Below are 26535 nucleotides of genomic sequence, written 5' to 3' on the forward strand. Positions count from 1 at the left end.
TAAATGGTTGCCTCAGGTTGAGAGTGAGTGCAAGAATTTGCCCTAGAATATATATACCAGGTTTCTTTCTGGGTGATGATAACATTCTAAAACCAGATTGTGAGAGTGGTTGCACAACTTAATAAATTTACTAAATACTGAGTTGGACTCTTACGTGGATGAATTTCATAGGATGTAAATCACACTTCAATAAAGCTGTTTTTTTTAAAAAAAAAAAAAAAAGGGAGAAAATCCATCCTTGCCACTTGCAAGCTAGGCTATCTGCAACAGGTTACTTAAAACTATCCTAAGCCTCAATTTTGTCATCAGTAAAAAACAAGCTAATACTATTTACAAAGCTCTTGTGAGCACTTCAGTAATGTAGAGGAATGTTTTATCCCTTCTTTTTCTATCCTATACTTTATACCATGTTGCAGAAAATTAATGCATCTAAGATGTGTAACAGATTAAAGAGAACTGAAATCCCAGAATTGATAGTGGAGCACTCTCTTTAAAAATAAACAATAATGCTGTAATGCCAATGCTCCTAATACAAAAATTCCAACATAAAAATGTGAATTGTATAGTTAACACAGTTACATAGTTAATTCTATAGTTAATATTATATTGCATATTTGAAAGTTGATAAGAGTAGATCTTAAAAATCCTCACAAGAAAAAAAATGTGAATTCTGATTTAAATATTCTAAGTGATTAGAAAATATTCTGTCAGGGTTTTTACTTAATTAGTGGCAAAAAGTTAATGAAATCTTAAAATTGATGACATTTTAAACTAGATGAAGTACAGAATACAAATAGTTTATTGCTTTCTCTGAAATTAATCTGGATATGCATCCCCCAAACAACATTAATTACTACAAAAATGTTCCTCTCTATACAAATTCGTCCAATCTCCTAAAGATTTCTGAAGCAGTCCAGAGCTTCTCATGGTGAGAATTTAAAAAAATCATAACTAAACCAGTCAAAAGGAAAATTATCCTTCTCCCCAAAGATGCTGAAACTGCTGCCACAATAATACCATTGTAGGATTTATTGTCCTTTCCTATTTTCGATAAAAAATATTCATGGCTGGGGGTGGGGGAAATAAAACATATGTAGATAAAATAAAAAAAATTTTACTCTGGTAGAAATAAAAGACATTCCAGTTTTCTCAAATGTCTTACACTACCTCTTGCTCATCCTTTTCATGGTCTTAGAACTTGACATTGTTCCATTATGACAAACAAAAAATTTTTCGCTATTATTCCAGAGATCCTCCACGTTCCATAATTCTAAATAATCTCTTCCTAATATACAGGTAATACTCAAAGCAAATCAATGTTCATGAAAAAGGAAAACTCAGAAATATATAAAGAAAAATGATGTTTGTTCTAAAATCTCAATAAATGACCACGAAAAAAGATTTAACTTTAAGACAGGCAGAAATATACAAATAACCATGAGTATAAGAGACATGGAACAAGAACACAATTGAAAATGGCATGGCTCTTGTGGCTGTCATTTAAGCTGGAGAGAAGTAGAAAATCTCCGTTCTATGTCCAGAGATAAGCCAAGCCATTTCACTGTGTTAAAGACTAACAATCCAAGAACAGATCTTACTTTCCTCTGACCATTTCTAATATTTGAAAACCTTGATTGAGGCCACAATCAGAAAGGAAAGGAAAGTCTTAAGATCTAATACAAACCCAAGCTATAATAAGGGTTAGGATGGCTTGTGAGACAAAAATTCAGAGAGTTGGAATGGCAATGCAGCAGCCTGGAATTGGGAAAGAGGAATTTTGTTGGAGAATTAACATAGCAGGCCTGTTATGCAGTCTTTAGAAGGGCCTGCTTGTAAGACTGTCCTTGATTGACATCTGGGAACTTGGCTTTTATAATGTTCCTTATGTTGATTATGGTTATTTTACCCACTTGGGACACTGTACCAGCTTGCCCAGATGGTTTATAAACAATGTGATTATGGCTAACAGCTGCTTTCCTTCTGGGAGTTCGGAATTTCAGTAGCTGTGGCTAGTTACACGCAGGCGGAGTGCCTGAACAACCAGTCTCCAGTAAATATCCTGTGTTTTGAATCTTAAAGCAGGTTTCCTTGGCCAGAAATGTTACATGTTACATCCTGAAGGAAGCACATTCTCTTCAGGCAACCCTACTGGGAGAGAGGAATGTTAGAAGCCTGCACCCAGATTCCTCAGGATTCTGCCTAACATGTCTTTTTCCCTTGCTATTCCTGTGCTTCATGTCTTTCCTAATAAACCATAGTCATGAATACAACTGACTCGTTCTAGAGATCCCTTGAAAAAGGTGTTAAAGACAAAGTGGCATAAATGAATCATAACTGCTGAGTTTCAGGGAGCCCAATAAGGAAGAATTTCTCTCATCTTTTCCTCTTGATGAAATTCACCTTCAGAACACAGTGACATGCATGCAGACTTTATGCAGAATACTCTCACTGTGAGAAAGAACAATCTAACATGATCCAGGAACTGGGGAAGGGGAGGAAAGAGGTAAAAGGGGTAAAGTAAGCTGGCTGTCAATGACAACTAAAATTAACATTTAAGTTATTAAAAATCTTCACTGTTGAATCAGTTAAGTGAATCTAATGAGATTCTCAAAATCAATTTCAAAGACTATATCCTTCTGAATTTCCAAATGAGTACTAACACTAATAAGAAAGATTTTACAAGGACAGGTATATTTCAGGTACTAGAGAGCCATATAAACTCTATTCTGTAAACTCAACCATCTGAAGGAAAAAAAAGGATCATAAATTGGCCAAGTTTACTGTCAGAATTATATAAATTCCAGTATTTTGTGAGAAACAAGTCAACATTTCCATGTTCTACATTCTCTTAAATTTACACCTGTTTCTAGCTTTACCTTCTCTCATAATGGCATATTATTAGGCCTTAAACTTTTGCATTCTCTTAAAATCATCTTGCTGCCCTACTTATAAAATTTACCAAGTTCTGTTGATTCTAACCTTTACATGTCTCCCATAAACTGCTCAGTTTGCTACCCCATCCACCACTACCTTACTTCAAAGCTCTTATGATTTCTTTGTGGAACTATTTCTATCAGTCTCTTCCAACTCTAATCTATCCTTCACAGTACTATCACATCATCAAGGTGTTAGTATTCTTATAGGCAAGTTCTAATCACCTCTCACCCTCCTTTGGCTGAGGAACTTTAACTAGGTCTATACCAATCATGGAATAAAATACAAATATCCTAAAATGACATTCAGTGCCCTCTATAATCTGGTCCCAATCTACTGTTCCAACTTTCTAATCTAACCCTCTTACTCTGTGTCTCCGAAGGTCACCTACTCAAATGCCTCCAGCCCCAGGTCGATATCATATATGTGTGAAAAGCTGAATACTTCATTCAACTGTTCACACATATAGGAAGTGGTAGAACCAATATCCAAATAAAAACATTCATATATATTGAAAAACTTTTTAACTATGCAGGCCAAACAAACAAACAAAAAAACATCTACAGACAGACTTCAGTTATTAGCCAAGCCTTTTGCATCTCCCGCAAGGTTAAGTCAAATAGTTTTCTGTTCTTAAAGTAAGTCCTGGATTTTCCTACTCCTATACTTTGTGTCTATGGTACTCCTGTTTCCACAAATACCTTCTGCCCCATTCTATAAAAATTAGAGCCATCTTCCAAGTCCACTCAAACGCCATCTCCTCCATGAAGCTGCCTCTGTGCTCCCTTAACTATTACCTCTTGGCTTGCACAACTCTTTTTTCTATTCCCATAAACTCTTCAGTTGCAAAGATATGAGACATTTTGAAAGTATATAACTAAGTTAAAGAAGCCAAACTGAAAAGGCCACATACTCTGTGATTCCAACTATATGACATTCCAGAAATCATATGACTAAATGACTGCAGATAGTAAAAAGATCAGTAGTTACCAGAGGTTAGGTAGGGGTTGAGTTGGGGAAGGGAATGAATATGTAGAGCACAGGAGGTTTTTAGAGCAGTGAAACTATTCTGTATGGTACTATAATAGTAGATACACAACATTAGGCATTTGGCAAAACCCCATCACAAAGAGAGAACCCTAATTAAACTGTAAACTTTAGTTAAAAATAATGTATCAATATTGGTTCATCAATTTTAACAAAGGTATTATTTAATGCAAGATGTTAAGAACAAGACAAACTGTTTAGTTAATAGTATCTGATATCATACGAAGGCATCTGAGAGTAGTGTTCTCAGGAAACTCAAAATATAATTAATTGAATAAACATAAGAATTACAAGACTTAGGTTTAACTAGCTTGGTAAACTATGCAAAATAAAGATTTCTTTTAATAATGGTCTAAGTACTCCAAGAGTTATCGAATCCTAACCACAATGAATTTTAAGACTGGCTAAAACCTAAAGTAGAAGATGGAACAAATTTAAATACACTAAGCTGTGTTTTGAGTTGTCCATGTTCCAAAATATTGGCAGTAAGAAAAAGTACTATATGGCTAAGGAAAGAAGATATTTTTACAGTGAACAAGAACAGTTTTACAGGGCCATACTTCTCAAACACTTTCAAAGTTACCAAAGCATCCTATTTGCTCTGTACATTTTTCTGAACAAAAAGCAATGAATTTGAGGCAAAGGAATTGTTCTATATCTTAATTGTGTGGCTATCTACAAGTCAACATTTGTAAATACACATGGAATTCTACGCCATAAAGAATTCATTTAATAGTGGACAATTTGGTGATGGACAGTGAGGAGGGGCGTTGAGGAGAATGGGGTGAAGGGTTAAAGAAGCACAAATTAGTAATTGATAGCTGGTCATGGGGATGGTGAGCACGGCATAGGGAATGCAGTTAGCATTAATATGATGGCTAAGCGGAGGGCCAGAGGAGGAAGGGAGCAATTGGGGGATCATTTTATGAACAATACAGATGGCCAACTGATGTACTGTATACGTGAAACTAATTTAAATAAATTTATTTTTTTTAAAAAAAGAGCACCCATAAAGGATCCTTCAAAAATGCAAAAAATAAAGAGTACATTTACCTGTATGTAAATTACAAAAAAAAAAATCAACTAAAAATATAAACTGTAAACAAACAGTGAACGGGGATGATATAGAGAAAGGAGTAAAGGAGAGGAAAAGATAACTGAACAGAGTAAAATGCAGAGAAAAAGAAAAGTTGGGATGAAATACTGTTTATTTTGAGTTAACTAGTTTTTTTCCAAGATAGATGGTTTCTACATATCCTAACTTAATTTCCCCAAAAGCAATTATATGCAATAGTAAATATCATGAATTTCTATGGTAAAGATAATATATAGAAAAAGGATCAGAACAAGATATGATCTCTTCCTTACATGTTTTAATTTACACAAATAAACATGTAAATATAAATCATACATATTCACAAACATGCATAATTTTTACTATCAGTAAACACTGGTTGAGGGGAAGCAGAGAGACTTTTATTTTGTACTTTCTGATACTGTTTATCTTTTCAAGCCATGTACGTGTACTTTCTTAATGTCAACAGAGTTAACTGAGCAAGGGATTATGAGTCATTTTGCTTTCTCCTTTATACTACTCATTATTATTTTAAAAAGCTCTAATAAACATCATTGTTTAAATCTGTTTAAAATAACACACAGAATTATAAATAATACTTTAGATATGTAACTTTTGTAAATCTGTAATAATAACTTATATTGAAAAATAAGGGAAAAGTTAATTAAATGGTAAATTGATTAAAGTATTACACAGACATACTATAAAGTCTTATGTACACCCAATAAAAAGGAGTAAAAATGACATGGAAATGTGTTCATGATATGAAAAGCAGTTAATAAAAAAGAATCTTTGACCTCATTTTTGGGAAAACATTTAATAAAAGTATTGAAAATGAAAAGATCGCTATTAATTCATTCAATAATTAATTATCGAAATCCTTTTGTGTACCAAGTACAGTGGTGGGTACAGAGTAGACCAGCTGCCCTTGAGCAGGGAACAGATTAGGTAACTGTCAGGCAAGGGAAACAGACTTATCTACAAGACCCAAGGAACTATTAAATGCAGTGGTACTGTGGTAGGCTGTCTGCAAATACAATCATCAGAAATTCCTCCCATCAAAAGTAGAATCTATTTCTTCTTCCTCTTGAACCTAGTTTTGCAACTTGCTTTGATGAGTAGATTGTGGCCTAAGTGATACTGTGCAGTTTCCGAGCCTAGGTATTAAGAGGCCTGAAAGTTTCTACTTTTAAGTTCTTGCAATCCTGAATTGCCATGTTTTTCATCAAAGTCCAAGGCTATCCTGCTCGTGAAGGACAGCATGTAGAGAGGCCCTGAAGGATGACTGACGACAAAATGGAAATAGCATCAAGATGAGAACTAAGGTGCCTCAGCAGATAACCAATATCACAGCCCCAGACAGGAAGTGAAGACATCTTGGAACCTTCAGCCTAGGTCAACCTGCTTCAACTGGCAGATACAGAAGATGAGTTGTAGCCACTCACCCCAATCACATGTCTAGCTCACAGAACCATAAACAAATAAGCACGTTGAGGTGATTTGTCATGCTGCAGATAAAAAATGGTATCCGGAAAGAGTACTACTGTAACAGAAACCTAAAACATACAATATTGGCTTTTGGGACACAGAGGCAGACAGAAGCTATAAGGGCAACAAGGAGACTGGAAGCTGGAAGAGCAGTAAGGAAACTGCTACAGGAGGCCTGAAGAAGGATGATCCATATCATATACTAGCAGAACAATTAGCATAACTCTCACATGAATAATTTAGAAAGTCAAAAATATACATGAGTGAACCTATAGATCGAGCTAAAAAAAAATTCCAGGCAAAATATTCAAAGTGTCAATGGCTTCTTTACAGCCATATACGAGACGGTACAAGAAGAAAAACGAGCTAAAGAATTACAAGCAGAATTTTTTTAAATACAGTTGACCTTTGAACACAGGTTTGAACTACATGAGTCAATTTATACATGAATTTTTTTCAGTAAGTACAGTACTGTAAACATATTTTTCTCTTCCACATGATTTCCTTAATAACATTTTCTTTCCATTAGCTTACTTTATTATAATACAATATATATTACATATAACATATAAAATATGTGTTAATGACTTTATGTTATCGGTAAGGCTTCTGGTCAACGGTAGGCTATCAGTGGCTAAATCTGGTGGGGGGAGTCCAAAGTTATATGTGGATTTTCAACTATCCAGGAGGTCGGCAATCCGAACTCCCATGTTGTTCAAGGGTCAACTGTATTTCTAACCAGGAGTTGTTTGGTTGGAAAATAACCGATTCTTATAACTAGCCTCTACTGATAGCAAAATACTGTCAAAGAAACAGCATGAGGGCAAAGACCAAATGCAGAGTGCTACCAGTAAACCATGGGCTCACAATCATCCTGCCAAAAATGCATCTGTAGGATCCTTTGTTAAGGCCTCAGAAAGATGTAAAACAGTGCTTGCATATTCTCTCAGGTAGGCAAACAGGCTTCTAATAAACTTAGAGGACCCTAACTTGGGATCCAAAGTAGAGAGAGTCCTGTCTCAGAAAAAAATATGAATGTGACTTTTGTCTAATAGAATGCCCTTATAATCAGATATACAGAAAACCCACCAAGTGTTTAATGGAATTCTATTAGTTTGGGGGGAGGAAAAATACTGTTCCAAATGAAGAGGCCTGTCGCATACATGAAGCAGAGTGAAACTGCTACTCAGGTACAAACAAGGACCATTTCAGGGAGTAGAGCCAAGAGCCTGAAGGACACAGCCAAGAGCTGAGAAAAATAATGAATTATGAAAGCCACCACCAGAAGACAGAACTAAACCATAATTAAGAATGTTCTCGATTCCCTGGTTACATCAAAATTGCTTTGGACCAAAGACTGCTTTATGCTTCCATTCTTTCACTTTCCATCAGAGCATCCTCTGTGCTTAGCTGTCCCTGTCTCAAAATTATATATTGAGTGTCTACAGGAAGGGGAGTATAATTTGTCTTCTTGGTTAATGGGTATCCAAAGAGGCACTGTACCCAAGGAACTGCTTCATCCACATCTCAAGCTAATGCATACCATAAAATAATGAACTTTGAACCTGAGATTTCTGGGCATCTTAGGAGTGTACACACTGCATGTTGAAAAGAGGTGAATTGTCCACCAGAGGAAGAACTGTGATAGTCTATCTGCAAAGACGGCTGCCAACAATTCCTCCTATTCCTGTACACACATGCTACTCCTCCCATCAAGAGGCAGAACCTATTTCTCCTTCACTTAAATTTTGGCTGACATTGTGTTCTGCTTTAAAAAACAGAATACAGTGAAAATGATCCTACGTAGTTTCAGGCCTAGGCCTTCACAGGTCAAGAAATTTCTGTTTTGTCCTTTTGCTACCCTGAATCATCATGTAAGGAAATCTAGGCTATCCTTCTAGAAAGAGGCCAAGAAGAGAGAAAAGCCCTGTTAGATGAATAAACAGGCCATTTAAAGAACAAATGAGGTGTCTCAACTAAAGACCAGCTCTAAAGCCATGTTGATCTTCTAGCCCCATGTGAACCACCTCGGTGAACATCTTGTATACCAGAGTAAGGCACGCCCTGCCCAAAATCCTGACCCAAAACTTGTAAGCAACAAAATAGTTGTGATTTTAGGCCGATAAGTTTTGCAGCAATTTGTTACTCACTAATCTATCAAGCATATTATAAAAGAGATTCATGTACTTTGTGTAAAGCTAAAATAAATGACCTCCAAAGTTACACCCAAATCTAAGATATTATTATTACTTACTTATAGCGCCATACCATAAGAGAATGTAATTGCTATTTTGAAATAAGTAAGTGTCGAATGAATAAAATAACAGGCAAATCAATACACACAAACACACACACGTGTGGGTTTTTTTAAAAATTTCCACCTAATAAAACAACCATGTCAATTCCCACGTTCAGCCTTCACAGGCAAACTACTCAAAACCAACTTCAACCCACATTAAGAAAATCCAACCCCAAATTTTTATCTCATTTCAAATAAAAATTTTTAATCTCCTTACACTAATGATTAGCTTACCCTAGTTAAAATAATTCCAAAGAAATTATTATCTATGATTTCTCTGGGATTTCTTATATTAATCAATATACCTTTCCATGGCTTTAGCTGTATAAGGCAAATGCATTTCAATACTGTGCTGATCTTCATCTGTCTGCAGAGACATGCGTTCAAACATTCCTGTCTTCCATAGTTCTCCGTAAACTAAAGAGATTTCAAAATATAGTAAAACAAACATATTAATGTATATCTTTATCCTATGAGACTCTACCCAGTAACACAAAACTACATGCTTTGGCAAAAGACAAGCACCACATTAATATTTTCCTTCATTTTTTTCCTATTTCTATTTTTAAAAAAGAAAAAACAAGCTTCTTACATACCAGACAAAACAATAATACATATAATACCATAACATTTTTATATTACATAGCTGTATTAGGGCACAGTTGATTAGAACTCCTACTGAAATACGGAAAAACTACTGGTGTCCTTACTCATGAGATTAATATAGTTTTTGAGTTTTGTTTTGTTTTTTTAATGAAATGTATAGGATGATCATTTCACATCTCAGGTTCCTGCATAATAAGAACAGAAAATTCCCACTAAGAATGCTATTTTTCTCAAAATTAAAAATAAAGCTTGTGGGATAAACCAGAAGACAAATTCACCACAGTACCATGCTATAAATTACATTAAAATGATCTAGTAATTCAGACCCTTATGATGAATTGTACCTAAAGTGATATTGTACAACGATGAAATTTAATGTAAAAAAAGATATGAGTATTTCTGTCTTATCCTAGAACAGAACCAACATTTTTATAACTACATCAAAGAAATGTGCTTACCAATATCAAGCAAACAACTACAAATGTGCTATGACTTTTTTTCTACAAAATTATACCCAATTAAAAATCTTCCATTCCTTCATTGGCAGGCTATCCAAAACCAAGATTTTCTGAATGCTCCAATAGCTTTGAAAAATAAAGTGTGTCCCTTAAAACCATCCCAGGGAATAATACTAGTAATACTTCAGCTTCATTAATAAGACACAGTTTAATAACAAATTACTAATACTCTATGATACTTAACCCAAATTATGAATATTTATGCCTAAAAAATAAAGATGATCATTTCCTTTGTAAATGGCTTCTTTCACTGTATGAAAGTATTTTTTGCAAAACTTCTTGGAACAGTAAGTGCTCAACATACTTAAAATATAATTTGATGAACTGGAAGGATATACATCAAGTTCATAAAAGTGGTTACTTTTGAGAATGTAAATTGAGTTCAGATGAGGGGAAAATTTTGAGTCAATTGTAGATGATGAGTACATGAATATTTGTAACATTATTCTCTATATTACTCTGTATTTTTTTAAATTATCCTCTCCCAATCTCCAAAAAATATTATTTCAAGTCAAAGGTTTTATTTTACACATTCAATATATGAGACCCAACTAAATAAAAAATGTGATTTCTAAAAGCTTACCAAAAAAATAAATCAAAATAATAGATATTTTAAAAATAAAATATACAAGATTTACGTAGCACCCTTCTTTCAGAGTTTCACAACTATGGTCTCATTTTTTTCCCTTAAAAATCATTTGATTGGAAATAAGGCATTATCATCATTATCTATCTACTGTGAGGAAAGTGACTGATATATAGAGAGGTAGACTAACATGCCCAAAACTTTTCATCAAGCTGTTGTAGGTACTACTTTCTTGTCCCATGGTACAATGACTACATGCTACTTCTCTGGCTGTTAATGTAACCATTACAGTCTGGAAACTAGTGGGATTTAACAATTTTTGTGGCTGGCAGAAAACCTGTGGTTGTCTTTTAGACATATGAAAGATTTTTTGTTTTTATTTTTTTGTATATAAAACAAATATTATCTTAAAAATTAAGATAGTACTTATGATATTCATATTTTTAGTTTTTTAATTAACTTTGAATTCCTATTGAAAAACCTTTAGCTGTTTAAAAGCTATAAGATTTCTATATACTTACTCTTTTGGTCAATACGAAGGTCATACAGAGGTGTCCTATATATATCCACACTGGAAAGTGCACATCGAGAGAGGGGCACATGATGAGAAGGCCCAAGGATGAAAATTCTCCGGCTAGGAGGTATACAACAAAAAACACAGAACAATTGCACTTCTACACAAACCTTATTAAAGCAAAAAAAAAGTAATTTTTAAAAAATTACATGTAGTACTGTTTTCCTTGATTTCATTGCCTACTGTTATGTGCTAAATTGTGTTCCCCTGAAATTCATATGTTGAAGTCTCACCCCCAGTATCTAAGGGTGTAACCAAATTTGGAGATAAAAATCTTTAAAGATGTGATTAAGTTAAAATGAGGCCATGAGGTTGAGAACTGAATCATATATGACTGATGTCCTTATAAGAAGAAGAGACACCACGGGCGCACATGCACAGAGGTGACCATGTGAAAAAACATCAAGAGGACACCTATCTGCAAGCCAAGGAGATAGATCTCAAGAGAAACCAACCCTACCAGCACCTTGATCTCAGGCTTTCAGTTTCCAGAACTGCAAGAAAATAAATTTCTGTTGTTTCAGCCACTTAGTTCGTGGTATTGTTATGGCAACACCAGCAAACTAATATACCTACTAATGATTAGCTCCAATCTTTTTGTTGGAAGGCATTAAAAAGAACCATGTTCAACACCTGGAAATACCAGTTACTGGCTATCTACAGTAAATCAACCTGCTATGCTTAAAATCATCTCGGTATTCACAACCACTAGTTTACAGAAGGTTTTCAATAGCTACGGTAATTGAATTTTAAACATTTCATCTATTAAATAAAATCTCAACATTCTAACAAAATCTAAACTCGCCTTCTAAGGTCTCTCACAACTTTAATAAAAATGCATAACAGTATAAATTCTAAAATTCCATATAAAATATCATTACAAAGCAGTATTCTGATAAAGCTATTTCCACATTTCTTCCATGGCAGAGAAAAAAGGCATCTTGTTGAGAAGAATTCTGTGTAAGCTTTCTCTGTTCCCATTCAAGAAGCAGGCATTCTCAAAAACAAAGAAATTTGATTATGTGTTATTTGCACTGTAGGCTAAAGAAAAAAACTGGACTAAACAATAGCTTAAATCTTTATAATCCTTTTATCTTAACATCAAGAGTAAAATTAACTTCCTTTCATTTTAGTTCAAACATCTCTACAATCTAAATTCCCAAACCATCTATTTCCTCTATTCTCCAGATTCATATAAATGAAATTTACACACACACACACACACACGCACACACACACACCCTGAAAGAACCAAAATTCTGAGAAAAGAAATACACGATAGGCTATGTACCTAGAAAATTAAGTACTACTCATTACTAAATTAATGAACAAAGACTGAGACATGAGCTAGTTCTTTCATATCAAAAACTTGCAGGCCAAGAAATGTGTGCTTTAGCAATATAGTGATAAAATTCTATTACAGCTAAGAAAATTAACCTATTATCTGCTACGTGTTACTTGTTATTTGGAAAGGGTAAGAGATAAGAAAGATGTGGACAAGGAAAAAGCGATTCTCAGTTTAGAATCCCAAAATCACCTCAAGATGTTACACATAGCAAACATATAAGACTTCTTTCACAGGCCATTTCTAGTCAGAAACACTTCTTTTCCTGCCTCCCCTACCCGCCCCCCTCCCCGCTGCTAACACTCACTTCCTGTCATTATCATTATGATCAACTCAATAACCATTTCATAAAAATAAGATAAAAATCTATAGATTCCTAAATGAACAAAAGAGATAACACTATGTTTTCCTATCTTAACAGCATATAAATATCACAATTTTTAAAATTAAAGTCTAATGAGGAACATACATAATGGTAAATTCTTGAGTATTGAAGTGACTTGTCTAAAGACAGGTATTTACATGAACTAAGAACCAAATATGAAAAAAATATATTTTTATGTTTGAAGAACACATGTCTATAAAAAGAGAGAGGGATAGAATATTTACAATCAGAACTCTCCTGGGAAATCCAGGATAATTAAAATATGAAATGACTTTTAAAATATCAATCTAAACTCGAGGTATAGATCATTTTATAGTTAAGTGTAACAATGTTCTCACAGTGACCACAAGATGAGCACTACTTCAGAAATAAAGACCCACGGTCAGCCTGGGAAGTCTAACTGTCTCCTCTAATACTTGACTATGTATGTACCTTGCCTGCCTCTTTGTCAGACCCAACCTAGCTGGAAAGATAAAGACTGCTGGGGAAAGAGCACCCTGAATCCTGGATTAGCCAAACATGTGCCCAACACATCCTTCCAGTTTGGCGGAAACTCACCCAAAGGCAACATAGTGAAGTTCCACATCTGGTTAAAAGAGATAACAGGGAAAAGGAAGCTTAGGTCTCATCAGCATAAAACCCTTAATAGTGATGTACCCAAAAACAAACCAAAAAAGGCTAGGTATCATTGAAGAGAAGAAGACAAGACGTGTATATTGAACCAGTAGTAATCGCAAAATGGGTCTTTTGTTAGCAGGATGCTAACAAAAAGAAAATTAGTAGTGTAAATAAAAGATAAGGCATTTTCCTTTCTATTTTTTTCTTTTTTCTTTTTTGCTAGATTGCTAGACCCATAAACACTAAAGCCATAGAAATATTTTGGAGAGAAAGAGTAATACGAGCATTGAAAACAATGCCACTTTCTCTCCCCTCTTGGATAAGTTGCAAGGTACTTTGTTTTTAAAGAAGTAACTTTTAAATATTAGCATATCATCACTGTTGGCACACATGTAAGAGAAAACTTTAATATGAAAAAATGGGATAAATCAGTAAGCATTCTTTCAGAAGTATAGTTCACATATAATATCTCCAGAAAATTCACACTTGTGGAATTACTTACTGTGATGAGTGTTTGTGTACCCAATACGTAAGTTACCTGAGTCTCTGCCCTCATATTCAACTATTTTTTCTAAATAATGGAACACAAGTAATTTTTTAAAGGTGTTCCATGGCAGATGGAGGTATTCTAACTAAAGAATAAAATGTCATATGGACCCATATAAGATTGCTTGGTGCTTTTTCTGCCCTGCAAAAATATGAATCAAGTTACTGTCTAAGTATACCCTGAGTTCCAGTTTTTAATTACAATTTTAGTAATAGAAAAAGACTTTTGCAACTATAAATATGGAAAAGAACTTAACTAAATGTATCATTTAAAAATTTTCTTAAACAGCCAGAGTGCTATTTTTGAAACATAAATTGGATCATATCACTCCCCTGCTTAAAAAGTCTTTCAATGGCTTTTCATGGTCAGAGGATAAAATCTAAAATCCTTACACTGGGTCTAAAGCCTCAAATGAAATGGCCCTATCTTGTACTACTCTTCGCCTTGATCACAATACTTTATGTACACTGGTCTTCTTGCAGTTACTTGATGACACATACAGCTTTGCCTACAAGCTTTCACAAGTGCTACTTACTGTTCCTTTTGCTTGGCTTAAAAATCATTTCTTCAGAGATGCCTTCCCCAACACCTTATCTACACTCTAAATCCAATCACCCTGTATCACAGCAGTTCTCAAAGTGTGAACTATGGAATCCTCAAAACTCTTTCAAGGAATCCACAAAATTTTAAAAAAAAAAACCTATTTTCATAATAATACAAAGAAGGTATGTGCCTTTTTCACTGAGATGACATCTTCGCTTATGGTACAAAAGTGAGGCTGGGTAAACCAATGGCACATCAGAACTACGATCAAGCTAATGGAGTCAATATATACTAAGTATCATGTATTCTTCATCCAACAAGCTTTTTAAGGCCAGTTTCACTTAATTTCATTAAACCTTGAACTTTGAGTACAGTTTTATAAAAATATTCTATATAAAAATATGAATTCAATTTGTGGTGATAAATGCACAGATCATTTCTGCCACAATACAGAAGGGTGTCTCAGGGAAATGTATGAGTGTAATTGTGAGTTGTGAGCTAAACGATTTTTCATGGAATGGACTTTTTACTTCAAAAAATGACTGCAGACAGATTTAAGTATTTGGCAGAAATTTTCTAGGAAGATGAACAAAATGAATCTGCCACTTTAAAGAAAACATTAAAGCTTTTAAGTGAAAATTTGCCTTTTGCAAGACTTCTATTACTGAGACTAACAGCTTCCCAATAATGAAAAATTTTTCTGATGACATTGTTGGTAATATTAACAAATGTGATTTTTTTTTTTTTTACATTGTATGATAAGCATCAACATTTGAAAGATTTGCACAAATTAATGAACAAATATTTTCCAAATGTTCCATGAAGGATATTACAAAAATCATGTGAAGGTAAATGATGTCTTCAAAACCAAGACAGTATAGTACAAAAGATGATCCCAGTTACTGTGTAGAGAATGAATTAGTGTGGAAGGTAATAATGGAGGATAGTGGTATAGAACTTAACCTTCTTTCTTTGATTGTTATTTTTTCTCTATACTTCTCATAGTTCCTAAAAGGATGTTCTTTCTTTTTTCTCAAAGGACTCCGAACACCCTGCAAATCTCAAGAAGGGCCACTTTCAAGAGAATACAACTATGACTCAATTATTATTGTTAACACTTAGACCTTCAAATTTATTTATTCAGAATTCAATTATTATATACTAAGTACAAAAATAAGCTGATTACATCATTTTACATTTGCCTCTCCTTTTACTGATTTCCTTTATCATCTTCTTAGCCCTTAGCTCTCTTCTCTTTTTATTATTATTTTTTTCTTTCCATTTTCACTTTCTATCAACTTATTTAGCACATGCTTTCCACTTCTACCTATATTGCTCTTTATCTCTCTATGTATTCCAAGGCCAAATTTCATTTGGGGGTACCCTTCTAGCATATAACATCATCAATAAAAACTCTGCCAAATAGAAAAAGGTTTAGAAAAATCTGTTACATAAACTAATCTTGGTGGTTTATAGGTCAGGGTCAAAGCTTCTGAAAATCTTTCCAATCTAATTTCTATTTGTTCTTATTCATGAAATAATTTAGTTGAGATTGCATATCAAATATATATCAAGACACGTTTGTTAAGGACACCCCTCAAAACATCATAAATGAGGCAGGGCTAACCAAAATATCATCAATTTGGCAACATTATTATTTTATTTATTATTGAAAACTTCTTAAAAATATTTTTCAACAAAGGTATGACACAATGTACAAAACACACTATATAAAAACAAAAAGAGCAGCTTTTTCGTTTTAAAAAACTGAACAAATTGCTCGAAGGCAAAGGAGTAGGCTATGGGTGAGATCTTTTTTAAAACTCATGGCTGCTGTGAGTTACTTCTTTTGATTAATTACCCTTCATCTCTATAGTACAGGTCTAACCTAACAATCAACACAGGACAAAATTAAGATGATCGATTCCATCTATTCACACAGTGTGTGTACGACTGGCAATACAGACTGGACCCTGATACTGGTCCACATACAGTGAATTAACTATTTAAAATAAAATGGTGATCAGCAAATTAAGTAATTTAGGTGGCTATTTCCAGCAAAAACCTTTGAAAGTTCATGTTTCTTATTTTAGAGAGTAGTATACTAAGCATTAGAAAGTTCACAATTTTCTCATTTTAGACAATAGTATACTGCTCAGTCTCAATTTGCCAGAAAGATTTTTTAAAGCTAATTTCAAAGCTGTCATTGAATTATTAAACGCTTACATGCTTCAAATATTGTAAGAAATACACTATCAGATTCTAAAATAATTCAGGTACTTTATTCTGTCAATGAAAAATTATTCTTCTTTCGTTAACCACAACTTACAAGTACACTACAGAATTTTAAATTACAAAATGACTAAAAGAGAACAAAGGGCTCTGAATTTTTCTTAAAAGAGCTCCTCTCCAGGTTTTCAAAGAAAAATTTAAAAACCTAAATATTTAACTGTTAGTATTCCTGTACCCAATTCCAACATGCGTGTGGGGGAGGGGGGACAGGTGGCAGGGGTGTTCTCCACACTTCCAACAAGCAATTCTTGGACATAAGCAGGGTGTCCAAGAATTCAATTCAGTTCTGACACTGTCTACCTAGAGATAGCGTCAGGTGCCACAGGTTAAGGATTCAGACCTACAAGAAATGTTCCCCCAACTCCCACTTCAGATGCCAGTCTGAAGCCCAGGTTGTCACCTAGGCTCCCATGACCCCTTACTTGGGTTTGATTAATTTGCTAGAGCAGCTCACAGAACCCAAACATTTTATTTCTAAGATCACTAGTTTATTATAAAAGGATATAACTCAGGGACGGTCAGATGGAAGAGATGCATAGGGAAAGGTACGGTGAAAAAGCATGTAATTTCCGTGCCCTCTCCAGGGTGCCAGTCTCCCCCAGATCTTCATGTGTTCACCAGCCTAAAAGCTCTCTGAACCCTGTCCTTTTCAATCTTTGTGGAGGCTTCATTACATAGTCATGATTGATTAAATCATTGGGCGCTGGTGACTGATTCAACCTCTAGGCCCATTCCAGTCCCCAGAGGTCAGGAATGGGCCTAAAAATTCCAACCCTCTAATCGCATAATTGGTTGTCCTGGCAACCAGCCTCCATCCTTAGGTGGGGTCCAAAAGTCACCTCATTACACCTCTCTATAATAAGAGGGCACCTTTGTCACATCCAATCTTTAAGAAATTCCAAGGGTTTTGGAACCTGTGAGTCAGGAACTATGAACTAAGACCAAATGTATATAAGAAATATATTTCGGTCATCACTTAAATGACCAAAATATATTTCTTATAAATCACAATATAATATTAACCTTCTAACATTTCCAGAACTAAACATTTTACCAACTAAAGGGAATGTAAAAACTAAATGTTCAGATAATGAAAGACAATATTAAAGCTTTCATAACCTAAATAAGCTATAATCAAATTTGTAAAAAGTCAAATTCCTAATGAAAGAGTACATAATAACAATAAGTATGAAAAACAAATTACTCCAGTATAATTCCCAATCTTTTCTCACAAACGAATGGTCTCTAACTATATTACTTACGTAATAGATGGATCCACTTGTTTGTAAGCATGAGCAGCACAAGACCCACAGTACGTATATCCTGCATGGCTACAAAACAAAATATTTTTAAACTTAATTATCAAATTCAAAATCAAGATATTCTGAAAAATAAAACTTTTTTAAAAATTGTATTTAAAATTTTTAAAAGTTAACTATGGTAAATATAACAGAATTGAGTGTACAGATTAAAAAGCAATGTAACTAACAATGCAACTTCTGGACAATAATAGGAAACACATAATTGTTCTGTGTTCCAATTTTTAATTTTAAAAACTATTTTGTAAATTTTTTGGTCTGAAGAAGGATTAGATTTGGAGATCCAAGGCTCACCAGAAGTTGCTAATGTAACACTAATACTGTATGAGTTTTTAATATTCCTCTTCAATACCATTAGCAGAATATCATATAACAATGATAATAAGACCAAGAGCAAATCAACTCAGACAAAAAAAAAAAAAAAAAAGCACCCTACAACAAACTTCCCTCTGTGTCTTTATCAGTAAGATAATTGACGTGGCCTTCTGTGTATTATGCCTTTCGTTTTCTCTCTCCAATACTCATCTCTTTCATCCTCTGGTCTCGGCATTAGAATGGGTCACTAATTACCTACAGAATGACTGTTTCCGGAACTCATTTTTCTTTCTTGACTCATTCAAGTTACATGAATCTAGAAACGGTTCCCTTAGTACTTAATACTAATTAGTGTGTGGCCAGGAGTATGCTGGTAATGTTTAACAACTGGTTCTGTAGGAAAAAAAAAACTGACACACACACATATATACATAAGCTTATTATAAATTTTACTGAATTATGTATGTACCACACAATTTACAAATAATGAAAAAACATATAATACTTTATTGAAAATTCCACATAAGCCAACTAACTGTCACAGAATGTTTTCACTGATTTTAGCTGAACTCTTATCCCTAGCCAAGTGATGGCTGCAACTGACAAAAACAATAACTTTGAATGATTTCTTTGCTGATCATAGTTTTCAAATACTAGAAAGAATATTTCCTTCCTTACTTTTTTGTGCTATTCACAATGTTAAGGCTACAGAAACAACATAATTTTAAGTTTAATTTGTATTATTAACCCTTTGTCATTTCTTTCTTATATACAGAAAATGAACAAAAAATAAAGCCCTGTAGCAATTTGCCAATGAATGGGGAGTAAATCATTCCCCACTGTGGTCAATTTCAAGATGCACAGTAAATTGAAAAGACAAAACATAGACTTAGATAAAATATCTGTAAAGCATTTATCTGACAAAGAATTTATATCTGAATACATTTAAAAATGTCAAAACCCAATACTTAAAAAAACAGGTAACCATTTTTGCAAGACAAAGAATTCTGAAGATTGGTTTTTCACAATGTGAATGTACTTAACACTGTACCAAACTGTTTATACAAATGGTTATGATGGTAAATTTTATGTCATATGTATTTTACCACAATATTTTTAAAAATTTAAATAGGAAAAGATGTGAACAGATACTTCATCAAAGGATACACGGGGATGGCAAATAAGCACACAAAAGAATGCTCAATAAAATTGTCATTAAGGAAAGCAAGTTAAAACTGTAATGAACTACCACTAATCACCCACTAGAATAGCTAAAATTAAAAACAGTGGACATACTAGGTGTGGCAAGGATGTAGAACTGAAACTAAATCTATACTGGTGGAAATGTAAAACAGTACAACCACTTTGTAAAACAGTTTGGCAATTTCTTAAAAAGTTAAACATATTCCTGCCATATGACCCAAGCTATTCCACTTCTAAAAAGAAAAAAAGGAAAAGGAAAAAATAAAGCATTATGTCCACACAAAGAATTGTACATAAATGTTCATCCCAGTTTTACCTGCAACAGCCAAGAATTGGAAATTCAATGACCCTCTAAAGGTGAATGGATAAACAAACTGAGGTATATCCATATAATAGAATATTCCAGCAATAGAAAGGAATGAACTATTGACACACTCAAAATAATTATGCTAAAAAAGGTTAAGATAAAGAAAGAAATATGCTGAGTAAAAGAAGTCCAACAAAAAAAAAAAAGTTCATGCTTTATGATTCCATTTAAATAACTCCAGAAAATAAAAATTAATCTATAGTGACAGAAACTATATCAGTAAATGTGAAAGGGGAATTACATAAGGGCACAAGGAAACTTCTGAGGATAATGAATATGTTCATTATCTTAATTGTTGTAATGGTTTCACAGGTGTATACACATTTCAAATATATCAAAGTGTACACTTTACATATATGCAACTGTATGTTAATCATACCACAATAAATGGTCCTCATCTGAACTAGCTTAAGATAAGGAGTCTCACAATCTCCACATGGAGATTGATAAATCAATCATAGCAATACAAGATAGTAGCATACTTAATCAAGAGCTAAGTAATATGGGACATACACTAAGCACACAGAAATCACTGAGGGCTTTACTGGTCAGATTAATGGTAGTCACTCTATCCAAGGGAGCCTATCAAGTTGCCCAATATAGAAATATTCTCACAGCACACTCCTAATCTTAGCCAGAAAGAAATTTAAGTTGTTCTGCGGCTCAGCCCTAGAGTTTGGCTGCCATCCTGTACTGATCTTGATACTGAAGCCTAGCCAAGGGCTCTATTTTATCTGGTTATGCTTCCAATCTTCCAGTCCCAAGACCCCAATACTGTCTGCTTCAGACTAACACCTGTTCCTGATCTTAACATTACTGGCTCCCCTTTGCCAGTTCAGAAATATGCTATCTTGCCTGGCCATGTGGATCTTAAAAACCATCTGATCCATCTGGTTCTGCCCTGTTCTATCTCAAAACTGGATCTGACATCTCAGATTTTCAACACTGCTTTGCTCTCAAGTTGTCACTTATATCCCATCCCTTCACTTCCATCCTTACACCTTAAACCAGTCCCACCATCTTAGATGTGGTTTTCAGATTTTAGTTCGTATTTCCCATTCTTGAATTTAAAGGTTCTGACCCCCAATCCATACTCTGATCTCTAAATCAACCTGTCTTTCTAGTCCGAGTCTCTCCCAGTTTTACCAATCCTGTTTCTATCCAAGCTCGATTCTTAGAAGTCAAAAAGGCTTCTTGAAAGTACTGTATTCTTGAAGTAAGAGAAGGACAGAAATAGTAAGAGTAGAAGGGCAAAGGCATGAAGGAAGGGCATAAAGAACATGAACAAATGTCCATGTGCGATGCAGATGAGAAAATATGACTGTCCCGAGTGGAACAAGAAAGTAATGGTAAGCCAGAGTCAGATAGGAATCTGGGCTTGATAACACAAGCTACTGAAAAACTGTTGTATGCTCTTGAACAGAGGGGTGACAATATAAAACTGTTTTTAGTCCAGTACTTCTGAAAAACATGAGCACAAAGGACACATTAGAAGCAGGAAATGTTAAGTAAAGCTCTCTTGGAAACTATGGCATGAAGTAGGAATGTCATGGTCTAGAGTGCTGTTACAACTTAGTGCCCAAGCAGGTATGGGAGGATGAGGAGGATACTTATGATAATGGTAATAACTAATAGTTACTGAGTGCCTACTATGAGTCAGGCACTCTTGTGACTCAAAGTGTTAACTCTTTTAATCCTCACACCAACCCTATGAGATAGATTTATTATTTTCCTCATTTTAAAGATGAAGAAACTAAAGCATAAAGGTTAAGAAACTTGCTCAAGGTCACACAGATATCAAGTCGCTACTTCAGGACTTAAAGCCAGGCAGTAGACCTCTAGAACCCATTCTTAACCACCAAAGAGATTTTTATATATTTGAAGAAGGTAAGAAGTCCATGGAGCAGGAAAAGCAACGATCCCAAAACCTGGAAGGATACTTACAGAATCATCTATCCTATAAGACTACAAGGAAGGAAGACAGTTTTGAAAATATGATTGAGGTAAATATGTTTTATAGTAGAACTCAGATTTCATGGTATGTCTTTCCGAAGCTAAAGACTTAAAAGTCTGCTTCAAGTAAAAACAAAATAGTTACAAAAAGAGAGGAAGAGTCTTAATTTGGAGAGAAAATACATTGCAGAGCATTTTTAAAAAATCATTAAGTACACCATCCCTCGTATCCCCCATCATGAGGAACTCCAACTCATGAAAGGACCAAGACTATTTTCAAAAAAGAGGTTTTCTAATACTTCCCTTTATCCTGGCCCAGATATACAGCAATAATCATCAAATCTCACCACTGGTCCTGTTTCTACATCCTTCTCTTGCTAATAGAACCTATGATTCTACATGCATGTGGAAACAAGGTTTCATTAAGGGGTCACTCCTAATAAAGGAGGCTTCACCAAGGGAACATCTAAGGTTTTTTTCTTTTGTGCATAATAGCCAGGAGATCAATGAAAATTTGAGCTCTACAGATATGTGAGTATGCATCATAAAAGTATGTCCCAGTCAGTCTTTTAAAAGCTATTAAAATACCCAATAAGTCATCCCTGCTAGCTTTACCGGGTCACTCTGGTTCTCAATGTAATTTCTTATGAAGGCGAATACAAAATTATACTTTAATACCTACAATCTGTCATTAGGCTAAACCATGCCTCTAAAAACTGATCCTACTTTTGCTTCTCACTTTATTCCCACACAGCAGACCCTTTACATCAGTAAGTCCAGTTCCTAATCCTACAGAATTTCTGTGCCAACAGAGCTGCAATCAAATGAGGATGCAAGGCCACTGTCCATGATCATTCACAGGTTAAGTGACGGTTTCCCACACAGCAACCTTGCAGTGTGGTGTAATTTAAATTCCTATGTCAGGAAAATTACCAATTACTACATGACGTGGACTTTCACTTGTTCATTCTGAGACCTTCAAGGTTATAAGTGAATAGTATAAACTATGACTGCCAAGAATCCACCACACATTCTATGAGAAGTTTTTCATCAAAGAGGATGTAGGAAATAATAAAAGAACACTAGCGTGGATTAGACAAAGTCAGGTTCTTGTATTCCTTGTTCTATAATAGCAGCAAAATACAAAATAAAAAGATTGGACCAAATGAAATAAGATCTCCAGGAATAAGAAAAGTCTGTAAGATATACTTAACCTAAAGTATGACCTAGAAAGCTAGAAACTAAATTTAAAAACGGCTGTGAACATATGCGATCAACCTGAATGATAATTGTTTTCAGAGGCAGCAGCCTCCCTATTGCCTCTCTCAAGTTTTATTTTGCTGTGCTCGATGGCCCTCAAAATTCTGGCTTCAATAAAAAATATTAGATAACTATATCAAAAAAAGGCCAGATTAGATAGTCATTATTCAGAATATTTTATTTTTACAAAATGGAATCTCACAAATATTAAGTAAACAATACTATGAGCTAATTAAAGTTATTAAAGTTATTCAAGTCAAATAAGAATAAACTACACTGCTGCATACCTAGACTTTTTTTCTACTGCTAGCCTTTATAGGATTTGAGATACTGCCATGAGTAACCTGCTGCTAACATAAACAAGGATGAGAAGTAAACAAGTTGCACATCTCCAGTAACTTAAAGTAACAACATAATTTATGAAGATTCATTTGTCTCATGATATACACTGGTAGAGCTCTATAGGTATGCTTTGCTCTGTGTGTGTGTGCGTGTGTGTGTATGTACAAACTGGTCTTTCATATAAACGTTTCTTAGCTTTTAAAATTTTTAAACTAGTTTTAATATTAAAAGTAATACATGTACACAGTAAAAAAGTCAAACAATGAAGAAGGGTATAAAATGAAAAGTGAGAGTGTCCTTTATTCCATACTATTCCTACTAGGTTAACTACTAACAAATCAACCTCTATTTTAAAAGTATGAGACAGGGGCTTTCAGTATTCACAGTATCTGCTTTGTAGTAAAAAATAATTTTTTTATATATAAGCCCCTTCCCCAATTATCTGATTATATTTTTATACTCAGTAAGAGGTTTCTTAAGTGATGCATACCTGTACAGCTCCATTCTAAGGGTCGTTGAGATATTCCTGCAGACTGCAGAACAGACAACAATTCTGGCATCAAGATGTCTGACAGTCATGGCAGGAAGGCTTTTGGAACTCCTATTTCATGAGATTATTTCAATATATATCCCTGGGCCACATACTGTCTCCTGTGCCTCAAGATAAGGCAGTTCTAAATTCAAACAAAGGATATTTTTTAATCAAATTAAATTTCTCGACTCCCCCAAATATGGCTGCCTATATGTCATATAGGTTAGACTTCTTTAAGATTGATCAACGGTTGGCTTACAGGTCAATATTCTTTCCTTAGTGGCATCATTCTATTTAATTGACATAAATATAAAAATGAGCAATCTGTTTAAGTCCTTTCAAAAGTATGTTATCTAGGTTCTGAGTTTGTTTTTTTAAGGTACCCCTTATATGATTTATGTATCAAGGCAAAACCTATGAAAAGCTGGCCCCAGAGAGCTAGAATTTATAAAATTTAAAGTATGTTTTTGATAAATGTGATTGGAAATAAAATTAGAAATCTTAAAATTTTAAGTTTTCTAATTCCTATATAAGCATATTCTTACAAAGACCCCTTTGTGCTTTTATAACAATAAAATATTTGTTGTTGCTTTTCTATCTCAAAAAAAAGTAACTCTGGAAAAGAAAATAATTACCTCTAGAAACCATATAAGATAAATGACTATACTTAAAGTTTTATATGTTAACAAAAAGGAAATTGCCTGTAAATGTATAAACATAACTACAGAGTCACCATATAGCAGAAACATGCACAGCAAAGCCAAAAATATTTTCAAATATCCATTTTAGAACTTAAGGTAATTTGGAAATCTTTTACAAGTCAGTATATTTGGAACTTAGCTCAAACATGTCATTTCCCAGGCCACTGCCAATGATTTCGATTTTAAACTTACTACAAGACGGAAGCAAGTCTAGCTACTTTTTCAACCTCAACTTAATTATATATTGATTCAGCTCAGCTCCCAGATTTAGAACAAGCTTTAACTAGGAAGGTAGCATAGGGTAATAGTCAAATACCAGCAAACTAATGGAAAAGATGATACAACCTATTTCACGAGATCCTAAAAAGAGAGCCATTGTTTCTCACCCAGTCAGGGATCTCACTTATATAAACATCCCCTCTTCTTCTTGCATCATTTTTGTTTTTCTCTACCAGACTATTTCACTATTTCGTCAACATTATAGCACTTTAATACCTCCCACCTTGAATAAAAATTCTCTCCTGACACCATGTTCCCACTGCCCTATTTCCTTCATTTACAGCAAAATTCATTTAAAAAAAAAAAAACTTTCTATACCATCTTTATTTCCCTCTTAGATTCTTTCTTGACCCTACACCGACTGTGCTTTCATCCTCACCACTTCACAGAAATTGTTCTTATCAAGGTAACCAGCAATCTCCACATTACAAAATCCAGTTATCAATTCTCAGTCCTTATCTCATTTGACCAATTGGCAGATTTTAACACAGCGATCACTTTCTCCTTTTTGAATTGTTTTTCATCTTGTTGCCTCCCAGAGCCACCACTCACTCTTGGTTTTCCTCCTTGCTCACTGGTCCTCCTTTAGGACCTCCTTTGTAAATGCCCATCTTCATCCTGACCTCTAAATAAAGCTGGATTGCCTAACGGTTTAGTCCCTGAACCTCTTCTCTTCCGTATCTTTATTTTAATCCCTAGGCAACTTATATCCTGTTTAGACTTTAAGTGTGATATATATACCAACACAACCTGGCCCTTCTTCCCTGTTCTACAGATTCCTGTATCTAGCTGCCCATTTGAAAGCTCCACTTGGACACCTAATAGGCACCTCAGCTTTAACATGGTCAAAGTCAAATCCTAGCTTCTACATAAACAATTCTACTCCCCATGATCACTCCTCTCTATCTCTTATCAGTATAAAAGCAATTCCATTCTTCTAGTTTCACAGGCCAAAACTTGAATCATCCTTGACTCTTCTATTTTATTGGTCCTTACATGCAAAATATAGCCAGAATACAGTGCTTCTCACCATTAACCCTCAGTCAAAGCCACTACGTCATCTCTTTTCTCTACTATTGTAATAAGCCTCCTAAACTGGACTCCCTGTTCCCACAAAACAGAACATCCATACGGCAGGCAAGAGTAACACTTTTCAAATCTAAGTCGGATCATGTCACTTTTCCGCTCAAAACTTCTCATGACTTGCCATTTCACTTGGAATAAAAACCAAAGTTTTTATGATAGCATGATAGCCTACAAAGCCTCTCCATGATCTAGCCCCTGCTGCCTATCTCATCCACTATTCTCTTCCTCACACACGTCCTTCCAGCTACATCGGCCTCATTGCTTTTTCTCAAACACACTAAGCATTATCCTGTCCTAGAGCTTTCGTGCTTGCTGTTCCTC

At 34.5% G+C, this 26535-nt stretch overlaps 1 protein-coding gene across 2 annotated transcripts in view; it reads right to left on the minus strand.

Moving 5' to 3' along the window:
* The window catches only part of MEMO1 (mediator of cell motility 1), an 86323-nt gene that overhangs the window by 25769 nt on the left and 34019 nt on the right, over window positions 1–26535 (minus strand). For both annotated transcript variants that reach the window (XM_025045679.1, XM_025045680.1), the window contains exons 3-5: window positions 18120–18188; window positions 11075–11187; window positions 9149–9260 (exon numbers count right to left, since the gene is read on the minus strand). In XM_025045679.1, coding sequence (XP_024901447.1) covers window positions 9149–9260; window positions 11075–11187; window positions 18120–18186 — 292 coding nt within the window. In that variant the 5' untranslated portion in view covers window positions 18187–18188. The remainder of the gene's footprint in view (window positions 1–9148; window positions 9261–11074; window positions 11188–18119; window positions 18189–26535) is intronic.

This window comes from Pteropus alecto, unplaced genomic scaffold (assembly GCF_000325575.1).
Source record: "Pteropus alecto unplaced genomic scaffold, ASM32557v1 scaffold61, whole genome shotgun sequence".
NCBI classification, from domain to species: Eukaryota; Metazoa; Chordata; class Mammalia; order Chiroptera; family Pteropodidae; genus Pteropus; species Pteropus alecto.